The following is a 12,454-nucleotide window of genomic DNA, read 5'->3' as shown; positions in this document are numbered from 1 at the left end:
TACCGCATGCTGCAAGGGGTCTGCAGCTGTCTGCGCAGTACGACCACTCTGTACAATTATACCTGGTAGTATGGGCGAGGATATTCACCGTAATTACTCCGTTCTTTGCTCTCTGTGCACCTACTAGGTACTGAGCACTAATTAATTACTACGTACTGAGGTAGCGTAGGGGGGTTGATATAGTCGAAGATGGCCAATACTATGGGGTTGTCGATGACAGGCCCTAGGCCTCCCAAGCCCAACATGAGATCACTTCCCATCTTGCCATCTTGGACTCTCCCCACCATTTTCTCAAGCTTCAAGCGAGTTTGTTCCTTGGATGGACTAGAGTGACACGTACACGTCCGTGTTTCTTGCATGATCTCCTCCCGTATCCTTTCGTCATCTTCTGCCGATTTCCCTTTACGCCATGGCGCCCGCACGGCCGATCCTCTGACATGCCCTAGACCCTTCAGCATGTCTGGCCGCAACCTCCTGCCTGCCCATGTCCCTCCCTCCATTCCGCCTCATCTGGAACATGTCCGACGAATGAATGTACTTGAAGGATGAATCTTAGATCAAGACCGAAAATTTCACGCACCGGATCTCTTACAAGACCATAAGATACCTTCTCTTTGCACTTGGCAGGACGCATACGCATAATGTCTAGCAATGTACATACTGTACTGAGCGAGGCCCATAACGTCACGAACAAGGGCTTGGGCGACGTTAGAGGACCTGTGGAAGTGCCCGGTGGCTCTGCTGGCAATGACCAGTCGGGACCTAGGATTCGCAGCAAGTATCGCCATGTCGCGGCTCTACACTCCAAGGTGCAGCCGTCGTGTCTGAGCCATGAGGCATCGGAAACCCCGAGCTTCATCGGGTTCCGCAACCTCATGGTGCTGACCATCATCGTCATGAACCTACGGTTGGTGGTCGAGAACGCTCAGAAGTACGGCCTGTTGATTACGCTCAAGTTCAACATACGCAGCCAGGACATCAATACCGCATTGATCCTGTATGCCCTCACGCCATGCCACCTCTTCGTCGCCTATATCATCGAGCGGGTGGCGATGGAGAATGCCAAAGGGGCCGTGGGCAGGCGCAAAAAGGACGATCCGGACGGCAGCAAACCCGAGACGGAAAAGGAGAAGAGTGATTTCTACTATACCTGGTGGTGGATTGCCTTTGCTCATACCTTGAATGCGTCTCTGGCCCTGCTGATCAGTAGCTATGTGGTTTATTACCATGTCTACAATCCCGGTTTGGGCATGATCAGCGAACTCCATGCTATCGTCGTCTGGTTGAAAACTTGCTCCTACGCATTCACCAATCGGGATCTTCGACATGCCATGTTACACCCGGGTGGACCAGAGTCAGCTCTGCCTGAGATCTACTCGAAATGTCCCTACCCCCGGAACGTCACCTTGCGGAATCTGTGTTACTTCTGGTGGGCGCCGACCCTTGTGTATCAACCCTACTATCCACGGACGGATCGGATAAGATGGACCTTCTTCTTCAAACGGGTGGGAGAGGTGCTCGCCTTGTGCGTTTTCATCTGGCTCATCTGTGCTCAATATGCTATTCCCGTCCTTCACAACTCTCTCGACGGCATGGCCGTCCTCGACTTCTCCTCGATTGCCGAACGGTTGATGAAGTTGTCAACCATCTCCTTGATCGTCTGGCTGGCAGGGTTCTTTGCCCTTTTCCAGTCATTCTTGAATGCTCTGGCTGAAATCATGATGTTTGGCGATCGTGGCTTTTATGAGGATTGGTGGAACAGCACGAGTCTCAAAATGTACTGGGCGACGTGGAACAAGCCGGTCTACCACTTCATGCGCCGACATATTTACTCCCCACTCGTCGGTCGCGGGTGGCCTCCTCAAGTTGCCAGCGCGTTGGTCTTTGCGTTTTCGGGACTTTTACACGAACTGGCGGTCGGGGTACCGTGCCACAGCATTCTCGGGGTTGCATTCCTGGGGATGGTGCTCCAGTTGCCTTTAATTCAATTTACAGAGTCATTGACCAGGAAAGATGGCACAGGGAAGGTGATCGGGAACTGTATCTTTTGGATCAATTTTGTGTTCGTTGGCCAGCCGTTGGCGGTCATGATCTACTTTTTCTCCTGGCAGGCTAAGTTTGGCAGTTTGGCTACGTAGTAGTGAAAATATAGGAATGTTATATAATCTGTCATCTATAGAACTTCATAAAGACTTTAGGTCCCCTTCCTTCGTGGTGAATACTCTGTAGCCCTCTCCTTCACTCTCCCTCGCCATGGGGGAGCCAGCCGTGTCACGTGACACCACGTGACATGTACATTGATTGGACGTCAGAACTACAACCACGACAACTTCCATCCGCAACCACTCAACAACCATCTCTAACACGTCCATCTCAATCCTTCACATGATAGTCTGCAAACTGGTGACTTCGACTGAGCCTGCAGAACTCTACAAATATTTTCTCGGGGTTGGACCCAGGGGTCTGTCTGGTACCTCGATTTGCCCTGTCATTCCACCACTAACTCATCGAATATCCTTTGGAACAACCTCAAATCGCGCTCGTCAGGTTGCCCTTCACTCGTCAACGGCGCGCCCATGAGTTCGGTTCCTACTCAAGATGGCCAATATGTACGATGACCAGGGTGAAGGTGGTCTTCGGCGAAGGAGGCCGCGACCAATCACCGACTATGGCTCCTCCATGGTTCAATGGATGAGCCATCGGAAACCGGCGTACAAAGGAAGCTATCACTATGAACAGGAACGGCCGAGTCTGAGCTATGTGATTGACATGTTGCCGCCGGCAGCACGGCGCGACGCCCCAGCCGAATCCATTCCAGTGCGCCATCTACACACCTCGTTGGGCAAGTCGAAAAAGCCCGTGACCGTGGTCCGGTGGATGCCAGAAGGCCGTCGACTGCTGGCAGGCGTGCACAATGGGGAGTTTATGCTGTGGAACGGCATGTCCTTTAACTTCGAGACTGTCACCGCCATGGGATCGAGCTCACTACGCGCTGCCGAGTGGTCGAATCGAAAGGACTGGCTGGTTGCAGCCAACGACGAGGGCACCGTCTACTATCTCCAGCCGACGCTGAACAATCCGCATCAATTCCGAGGCCATGACGCGCCCATTCGGGATATTGCGTTTGCGCCCTCGGACACGAAATTCGTGACGGCCTCGGACGACAACACCCTCAAGATCTGGGACTTCACCTCGTCCACCAACGAATCCACCTTCAAGGAGCACGGATGGGACGTCAAGGCGTGCGACTGGCATCCCACCAAGGGCCTGGTCGTTTCCGGAAGCAAAGACCACAGTGTCAGGTTATGGGACCCTCGCACGACCCGGAATCTGACGACGCTCCATGGGCATAAGAATGCCATCACCGCCACCGTCTTCAGCCGTCTACGTGACCAGTTGCTCGCCACGGCCGGTAGAGATGGCCAGATCCGCATCTTTGACTTGCGGCTGATGCGAGACGTGGCAGTCCTACGGGGGCACGAGAAAGGCGTGACCACATTGTCATGGCATCCCATCCATCCCAGCTTGATCAGCACGGGCGGCGATGACGGTTCCTTACACACTTACTTGCTCACCGAACCCAATACCCCTCCTGGCATCTCTTCAACAACAATCTCCCCCTACGCCTCGTCCGACCCGAGATCGGCGCCCGCACAATCCATTTATCCAGCCCACCGGATCCCGCACGCGCACGACTCCTCCATCTGGTCGCTCGACTGGCATCCGCTGGGCCATATCCTAGCATCCGGCTCCAACGACCATTACACGCGGTTCTGGTCTCGCGCGCAGCCTGGCCAAAGCATGTGCTTCAAAGACCAGTTCCATCTGGGCGAAGAGGGCGCCGAGGCTCAAGGCACATGGGACCGCAAGTTCGGGCGCCGCCAAGCCAGAGAACTGGAAGAGCAAGAGGCCGAAGACGAAGCCGAGGGTCTGGAAGACCAAGGCACCGCCCCTGGCTCGCAAGCTGCCGGTGCTGCCTTCTCCATCCCAGGTCTACCTGGTCTTCCTGGCATCGGCCAAATGAACGGATCAACGCAGCAGCAGCAGCAACCATCGTCTGGCCCGCCTGGCTTCACCATCCCACCGCCTCCACTATCTCTCATGCCCGGCCGACCTCAATCCTCCGGCTCGGGCTTCCAACAACAACCACCGCTGCCATTCCCCTCCATCCCAGGCATTGACGCCGAAGCCCTCCAACGACTCCTCGCCATGTCGCAACAACATGCACAATACCAAGCTCCTCCCTCAGGGGCCATTCCACCACCAGCCGGATATCCGGGTCAAGCTGGCGCCGCCGCTCCAATCGACTTTTCACAACTCAATCTGCCGCCTGGCTTCCAGATGCCGCCGCTTCCCATTCCTAATGCCGGTGGTAGTGGCGGTGTTGGCGGTCTTCCAGGCCTCGGCATGCAAACCTCGCCAAATCCAGGCGGTATACCGGGTCTACTTGGACCTGGAGGAGGCACGGCCGCCAGTGGCAGTGGCAGTGACGGAGTACGCAGGCGTGGACCACTGCCCAGTCAGAGCGACGGTTTCAAAGCCGAGCAGGCTAGAGGGAACTTTCGCGTCGCGAGATGACGTCCCTGGTCGGGACTTGCTACTGCATTCTACAGCAAGGGATGCATGTCTCTAGATAGTCGGTTGAACTTGGCTAGATTGCTTGGCTTAGATGGAATGCCATGAATGCTTGAAGGCGTGGACGGGCGCGGACGGACCGATATCATTTGTGTCCGAGTATGGGTGCCATTGTACCTGATGTATGTCTGTCTGTCTATCTTGGGTGTCTTGCTAGTCAGCGATCGATCAGAGTGCGCATTGCAGAAGGCTAAAACGGTTGCTATCTGATTCGAGACAACCACCCATGCCTTACATCAAGAACCCCTTCAATCGAGATGGTGGGATATTGATTTCTTGGATCTAATTCCGTACTTGGTTGAGTTGTGTTCACTTTCCTTAGTCTACCTATACAGCAGCTACGGTGTGTAGTAGTAGCGTTGAATAATGAGATGTTGGAGCGAGCTATTTCACAACAGCACCTTGACTCTGCAGAGCGTATGGACTTCAAACTTCGATTGCAGCATCGCGATTGGCATTTGTAAGGGGTCGTGGATTTCTATAGCTGTCGTTGCAAGTGCCTTGTAGGGCTTTTGCGATCACCCAGCCGGAAGTAACAGTCAGGCACTCCCAAGACCAGGGGTGCCGACAGCGTCATCAACATCAACATCCATAGCTGATCCATTCCCACCAGCTGGATTCTGCTCCGTCCGTCCTCCTTTGTGTCTGGCATGTTCTCTTTCGCCGTTGATGAGATCCGATTCCGCCTCCACCTCCGTCTCCGTCTCTGGTTCAGCAGGCATCTGCATATCGACATCCATCTCCATGCCCATATTGGGATCCATCTCGTCCCCACCGCGTTCTGCAAGGTCGTGTCTCGATTCGCCCTCGAGCATCCAGACACGTACATCACGGTCCTTGCCTCCGCTGACCAACAGGCCCTTCCCGGCCTTGGTCCTCCCAAAGTCTACAGACAAGACGACATCCTTGTGTCCCTTGCCACGCCAGAGGATATCCTTGCTAGTCACGTCCCACGCGACCACGTCGCCGTCTTCGCTTCCGCTGGCCAGAAACGCTTCAGCGACGCCATGGCCCTGGCCCTGGCCACCACTCGTAGACGGATAGTAGCTCCCGACGGTCCCGCTGAGACTGTATTCCTGGTTCACGTGCCCTTGGTAAGTCTTGACACAGGTGCCCTCGGTATAGCGCCACAGACGGATCGAATTGTCCAGTGTCCATGCGAGTACGAACTTGCCATTCGGCGTGAATCGAGCGCTGGTGACGGGCCGGCGGTCCTCGTCGACCAGTGTCTTGAGGCATTGGCCGGACCCGGAATCCCAAATGCGGATCAGTCCGTCGCCTGCACACGAGCAAACCATCGTCCCGTCGTGCAGGAAGTCCACCCCTCCCACCGGATCAGAGTGCGCGGGCAAGCTTCTCATCACGCGGCCAGCGCGTACGTCCCATAGAAACACTGCTTCGTCGTAGGATCCAGTTACCAGCATGTTGCCTTTCGGGCTGAATGCCAGCGAGTACACGTAGTTGCTGTGTCCGACCAGCGGAGACGGCGAGATCGGGAAGTCGGAGGCCAGTGGTGACCATAGAAGAATCGATTTGTCGTCACTGGCTGACGCGAGTGTGTATGGTGGGCCGACAGGCGACCATGCGATCGCGTTGACTCCGGCAAGGTGGGCACGCAAAGTCCGGAGGAGTTTGAAGGGTACGTTGGGTGTTGGGTTCGCCGGTACAGCGTAGATGTTGATCGTGTTGTCGGCAGACGCTGTGGCCAGGAGCGCCATGTCGGGTGAGAACTTGAGGGATGTGATTCCTCGGGCGTGGGCGCGTGGGATCGTAACAAGAGGGACGAAGGTTAGAAGTTTCGGCTTCTCTGACGACGACTGTCGAACAGCCGATTCCGTGGAGCGGGAACGTGAGCGCGAGTGTGATCTGGTCCCATCATACGAGCGAGGAGTATATGTAGTCGACCTTGACCGTGACCTTGACATCGAGCGCCGTCGTGCTCGTGAGCGTGAGTGCGACCGAGATCGAGAGCGAGAGCGAGATTGTTGGTTCTGGTGTTCCCGTGCCGAATCGTATGCGGAACTGCCTGTTGGACTTCTGCTGGAACGTCTCCTTGTAGTAGGAGACCGGGATCGGCTTCGACTCCGACTCAGACGCGGTCTCCGACGTGGAGTGTCATCTCTGCTGCCGTCTCGACTTCGCGAACTCGAGTATGTCCTCTCTCTTCTTGTGGTTCCTCTGGAACGAGCAGAGTCCGAATGGTGTTGTTCTGAAGGTCGGGATCGAGCGTGGGGAGAGGGATCTCGTGAAGTGACTGACCCGACGCTCGAAGTTCGACGTCGCTTGGACGGCGGTGCAAGATCTTCATTCATTGTTGCAGGACGGATTGGACAGAGAACCTCCTCAGTCTAGATATGGGATGTTGCCAGGTGCTGGCTGCCGGCTGCTGGCTGCAAGGAAAGCGGATGCCGCCAAATTGTCTGGAGAAGTGCAAACAGAGAAAACGCGGTGTCCGCGCTAAATCGTGGGGAGACTAACTAATCATGGCTAAGGCAAGGACTAATTACTAGTACTAACACTCATTAAATCCTGTTTCGGCTATGCGGCAACGCCGCCCTACTACCTAGCAGTAACACCGGCTGCTTAGTGTACGAGAGGCTATGAACAAGTTGCAGTGTATGTCTGAACATGATGGTCTTCGTTCTGTGGTTCGAGTGAAAGAGATGAAGTCATCAAAGACTCTACTTCGTATATTGTCAATACCATTCGGCGTCGATCAGTAATATGTCGAGGCTCTAAACCATAATAGACTACTACATCAGAGGTGCCCGTGCAACATAGTATCTTTCCTTAATCACACATCGACTTGTTTTGAAAATACCCTGCACCCTTTTGACAATCCACAGTAGCGGGCAAAGGCCATGGTATGTCATTCATTAGAAAATGGTTGCAGAACCCAGAGAGAACGCGAAACCGCAATCGACAGGATCCCCGGAGCATCTCTATGATTCCAGCCTTGGGGGATATCAACTTCGAAAAACTGAACCACTGCTGTACCACGCATGGCCCGAAGAAAGGAATGGCCAAATAAACAAGTCGTGACAGCCAGATCAGTAGATGGGCCTGCCCTCATCCCATCTCCTGATCTCCAAGTTCGACCGATCCTCTCCTCTCTCGACACTTCCATTACTTCCTCCACCCGGCGCTGCTCTACCATCCGTGATCAGCCCGCCAGACCTTCGACCTTCTAGACCCGGCGCGAGGTCGACCGGTCCAATCCACTCCCATACTCGACTCCATTCCCCGGTCTTGCCTCCTTCTCTCGTTGCTGCCCTCACGTTGGAGTTGCCCTCCACGATCTTCCTTACGTTCTGCCACACCCGTTCTCTCTCTGATGCACTGAAGACATTTCTCAGCACATCGTCTCTGAGCTGGCTAACGCTGATGAAGGCTTCCGAGGTGCGTCCATCCTCTTTGAGCGCCGCCTGAGTCGCCAATCTGTCCAAGGTCGTGGCAACGAGTCCTGGAATCTGTGCCGTAGCTCGTCGATGGGCGATCAGTTTGTTGCGCCCATACGCCACACTGGATAGCAGGAGCATTAAAATGCCAACAGGGATTCGATGTTGCGTAATCGCTCGGAATACGGATCGTCGGACTGCGCAGGTGAGGGGTAGCCTTGCGAGGGAGGAGCTGGAGAGGAGGACTCTCCCAGATCTGAAGACGTAACGGAGACACTTGGTCAGTCAGCGATTCGCAAAGTTGAAAAAGAAATGAAAGCTCTGGGGCGAAAGGAACAGAATAAGGGAGAGGCTGGGCCACAACTTACCCATCGCGAGTGACAGTCACTTCCTCCCTGCCCATAATATCTCCTAATGCTCCGCGCCAAAGATCTTCAAACTCGTCCGGACTCATTCCCTTTCTTCTGGCGCTGGAAACTGTTTTCTTCAGTTCTTCCTCCCCAACTTCCAACTTGGTAGCCTTGGATTTGGCAACTGCGCGAGCACTCCCAGATGAAGATGGAACTGCCTTTTTCGAGCTGATGGCCTTGTCCCCACATTCATATGCAGCTCTTTGTGCTCGGAGTTCTTCGATCGCCCTGTCTGCAACAGCTTTGATCCTCCTCTCCTTTTCGCTGTCAGGCTCACAAGTCGGGGGCAGAGGAACCAACCCATTCAAACTTAACGGATGAGGCTTGAGAACAAAGTCGGTTTCGCACTGCACCTGCATGTCGGGATAGCAGACTGCATGCTGTGGGCAAGGTTCACATGCTGGCTGTAAGCTATCGTGCACCCAGGCAGGAATGTGTGGATTGGTCGCAAGAGACCAGTTGGGCTCGCCTACTCCACAATAGCCGACACTGATCTTCTCTTGTCTATACCATGCTCCCAGAGCCGCTATGATGGTGGTAATGACAGCCCACGGCGCAGTTTTCGCCACGGTGCTGGGCGGCTGCTTCTTCTTCCGCCGCACGAGTGTCGAGGTCCTGCCTGATACAACTTGGCCGTTCCTCTCTTGCTCGGCGAGCTCTTGGGCGGCATCTGGGGTAAATTCCTCGGTCACAGGGACACCGTCTTCTGTTCCACTCGAGCTGATTCTTGACGCCGGAAACGAGTAGCTCGAGCGTGTTTGTCCTGACACAACAGATGGCGAAGTTGTCTGTCGGCGTTTGGTAGGACTTTTGTTGGTGCTTGTCGCCGTCAGGGATTTTCGCGATCTGGAAGCGGATTGCCGTCGGTCAGAAGCAGAAGGTGGACTGGACCCTGATTGAAACGGGTTCTCATCTGAGAATGGACTTGTCCCAGACTCCAAGGATTCTCTCTTCAGACCAAGGTCTGGCTCTTCAATCTTGACCGACGGTTCTAAAAAAGCCTGGGTCGACGCACTCTTTCGTGGTTTGCGAGTGGACTTTTCCACTTCCGGTTCGGTGTCGGATACTCGCGGCGTCCTCGTTGTCCTCCGTCGGCTTGTTGATTTAGAGCGCAATGAGGTTGATGGTGTCGTGGCCGCTGACTCCGCAGTTGACAGATCCGACCTGCTCTTCCTGCTGCGTGGAGTTTTGGGGGCACGCGGAGGTGGCATCAATTGTTTGTCGCCTTCATCCTCTCCAGCCCCTGTGCTGTCTTGACTGCTAGGGACATCCGTTATGCCTTTGCTCGTGCGCCGAACTCTTGCCTGCGCTTTCAATAATTTGCTCGCGTGCTGTACAACTTCTTGATCTAGTATCTCCAGCAGCTGACCTTTCTTTGCTGACGCCGGATATGCGACATTTTGGGAGACGAGGATCGACCGTATTTTGGGGATTGTCAAACTATTGAGATCAAATCCCGGCTGGAGAAAGTAGAGTTCGTCCTCTTCTGCCATGGCTAAGACGACGTGCAGTCACCGACCGGTCAGTATCAGCTCAGAGTGACCGGATGGGCGGCGATCGCGGTGGAAAGCCGTCTGAGACGCAGGATGAGAGCAGCGACAAGAGAAGGAGAGTTGACAGGAGAAGAGTCGATTTTCTCTTCCAACTTATTATGCCACTTATTAGCCAGATGGCAATTAGATCCAGTAAACAAAGAAACCCCACGCGCCACCTAAACTGGAGTGCGACTGTGCAATTGCGACGCACCCAATCACAATCGGTCATGTGACTGCAGCCTGATCAAGCTGTCGTGGTCACGTGGTAGGGCTCAGCAAGGCAGCCAGCATTGAAGTTCTAGGTGGCAAAAGTGACGGACGTCAGTCACATCGCCATCATTATTACCATCAACATCTTTCATGCCCCTACTACCACAAGAGTACTATACCTATACCGTTGGGAAAGGACTAACATCGTATATTTCTCAAGATGCAATTCTGGAAATGCATCCTTGTTTGTTCTATGCGGCTAGCTCGATCAGTCATGTCTATAAACCCAGAATTAAAGCCACCTCCCAGATAAGGAATAAGTCGTGATCCGTAGTATTCATACAGTTGTCCCACCCCAATGATGCCCATATGGTGCGTTGAAGCAATATCCTTCGCGTGTCAATGCAATAATGAAATATGCTATACTTCACCCCAAGCTCCACCAGATGCCATGATACTCCCGCTGCCCACGCTCCCGCCAATGTCCCAGTAATTCCGACTCGAACCACTCCTGACCACAGAAGCTTTCCTGCTACTGCGAACGCTCTCGCTGGCACAGCTGCTTGCGGGTCTTCTGATATTGGTTCTTGATTCTCGTCGTGTCCTTACAGGAGACCGCTGGGCCCGAGCCACAAGAGGGTGATGCTGACGAATGATCGCCGTGCGCGCTGCGGCGTCCTCCGTGACTTGCCTCGAGGCTTCCGCCGGTTGTGCCGTAGGCCTGGTGACGAACTTGTCCCTCAAGTACCTGAAAACCATCTTTAAGTCGAGCTCGCGTTCCCAGTATTCACGCTCACGCTGGAGACTGATAGATGAGTCAAGAGGCGACGTAGTAGACACATGGTCTTCCTCGAAGCCCCAGCTCTCGGCGTGCGCGGCGTCATGTACGGTAGGCGGGAAGTTGGGCGTTAACACTGAAGTTGCCGTCTCTGGCATTTGTCCGTCACCGACAGTTGGGATCATCGGTGTGCGAGGCCTCGTCTGTGGCATGGACACCGGCATCCCCGCGTAATCGGGACTGCGCGAGTACGCAGTAAATGCACCGGGGTGAGGCGAGAGCTGATGGACGAAGACTCCCAATTCTCGAGCGATGCGTTGAAGTAGCCGATCTCTCCACGAATCGTCCTCGGCGTTGTTGCTTTCTTCCAGGATCTGCTCCGGTATTGTGGGCAGACCACCAGAAGAAGAGGGCCTAGGCTCGGCATCCTCTGGAAGACTCTCTCCGAATATCACAGACAGAAGAGGCTCGTCGATACCAATGACGTCGCGAATAAACTTCCTAGTAATCCGTCGCCAGAAAGGCTCGTTTTCTTCGGGTTCTTGAGTAGACCTATAAATATAGTCGCTCTGCTTCGGCGTCGACCCAAGTATATCATTGGTGAGGGAGCCGACAGTCTCCTGATAACCGGACTGGCGTGAATCCCGTCGCAGACGGCGACGAGTTTCCCGTTCCACCTCTTCCATCAGTGCTTGGCTTTGTTCCAAGCGCCATTGTTCTATCCTCATTCGCTTCTCCTCTTTTGCCTGGAACTCAATCTCATCTATGGTATCAAGTCTTCTTTGGACGCTAGAAGGCCGTCTGTGTTGTCCATCGTACTTTCTCTTGGGATTGTAGGCTTCGTGTTGCCATAACTGCTCCAAGACAGGGGCACTCGAGGCGGGAAACGTCCCCAGTCCGTCATGGGCCGGTAACACGGCACCGGGTGTCTGATGAGAGACGGTCGGATCCAAAGGATGTTCACGGAAAGCATGCAGTCCGTCGTCTAGGCTGTCAAGGTCGCCATCTTCTGTGGCATCCTCATCCAAAACCAAAGATTCATGTCTACCGGATCTCCCCGCAGTATTGAGAGAGAGATCGCTCGCCCTCGATAGGCCAACGGTCTGACTCGTTTGTGTCCGGCTCACGGTAGACTCCGCCTGGGACGGTGAGAAAAGAACCCATTCCTGTGAATCTTCTACTGCTGGTCGTAATTCTGTGTGAGACGAAGACTCTTGGGATTGATTTGCGTTGAAGACAATAGGGCGCGGCGCGGCGGATTGTTGAAAGGCCATGATTCCCAACCCGCGGACGTACGGGCGGGCCGTGCTGCGATGAGCACGAGAAGTGAAAGGGTGGCCTTTATAGGGAGCAGATGTCGTATCAGCGGATGATGGGTAGTGTTCTTTGTCTCATGGAAAACCTCTCTCGATTCTTGTCATTCAAACCCGACCTCTTCGACTTGTACGGGTCCTGATCCGATTTAAGGAGATACGCAGTTCGTAGTCG

At 54.4% G+C, this 12,454-nt stretch overlaps 5 protein-coding genes across 5 annotated transcripts; 2 read left to right on the top strand and 3 right to left on the bottom strand.

Moving 5' to 3' along the window:
- Window positions 1–641: 641 nt before the first annotated feature.
- On the top strand, window positions 642–2,138 carry A1O1_00494 (diacylglycerol O-acyltransferase; the record flags this gene model as incomplete). Its single annotated transcript, XM_007721412.1, has 1 exon — window positions 642–2,138. The coding sequence occupies one exon, from the start codon at window positions 642–644 to the stop codon at window positions 2,136–2,138; it is 1,497 nt and encodes a 498-aa protein (XP_007719602.1).
- Window positions 2,139–2,598: 460 nt separating this feature from the next.
- Window positions 2,599–4,578, top strand: A1O1_00493 (uncharacterized protein; the record flags this gene model as incomplete). Its single annotated transcript, XM_007721411.1, has 1 exon — window positions 2,599–4,578. The coding sequence occupies one exon, from the start codon at window positions 2,599–2,601 to the stop codon at window positions 4,576–4,578; it is 1,980 nt and encodes a 659-aa protein (XP_007719601.1).
- Window positions 4,579–5,174: 596 nt separating this feature from the next.
- On the bottom strand, window positions 5,175–6,353 carry A1O1_00492 (uncharacterized protein; the record flags this gene model as incomplete). Its single annotated transcript, XM_007721410.1, has 1 exon — window positions 5,175–6,353. The coding sequence occupies one exon, from the start codon at window positions 6,351–6,353 to the stop codon at window positions 5,175–5,177; it is 1,179 nt and encodes a 392-aa protein (XP_007719600.1).
- Window positions 6,354–7,685: 1,332 nt separating this feature from the next.
- A1O1_00491 (uncharacterized protein) lies at window positions 7,686–9,936 on the bottom strand (the record flags this gene model as incomplete). Its single annotated transcript, XM_007721409.1, has 2 exons — window positions 7,686–8,289; window positions 8,402–9,936. 2 exons carry the CDS (start codon window positions 9,934–9,936, stop codon window positions 7,686–7,688), a joined length of 2,139 nt encoding a protein of 712 aa, XP_007719599.1.
- Window positions 9,937–10,608: 672 nt separating this feature from the next.
- On the bottom strand, window positions 10,609–12,240 carry A1O1_00490 (uncharacterized protein; the record flags this gene model as incomplete). Its single annotated transcript, XM_007721408.1, has 1 exon — window positions 10,609–12,240. One exon carries the CDS (start codon window positions 12,238–12,240, stop codon window positions 10,609–10,611), a length of 1,632 nt encoding a protein of 543 aa, XP_007719598.1.
- Window positions 12,241–12,454: the final 214 nt, after the last annotated feature.

The sequence above is a fragment of the Capronia coronata genome (assembly GCF_000585585.1).
Source record: "Capronia coronata CBS 617.96 chromosome Unknown acBCG-supercont1.1, whole genome shotgun sequence".
NCBI lineage: Eukaryota > Fungi > Ascomycota > Eurotiomycetes > Chaetothyriales > Herpotrichiellaceae > Capronia > Capronia coronata.
This window is presented reverse-complemented; position numbering and strand designations above follow the sequence as displayed.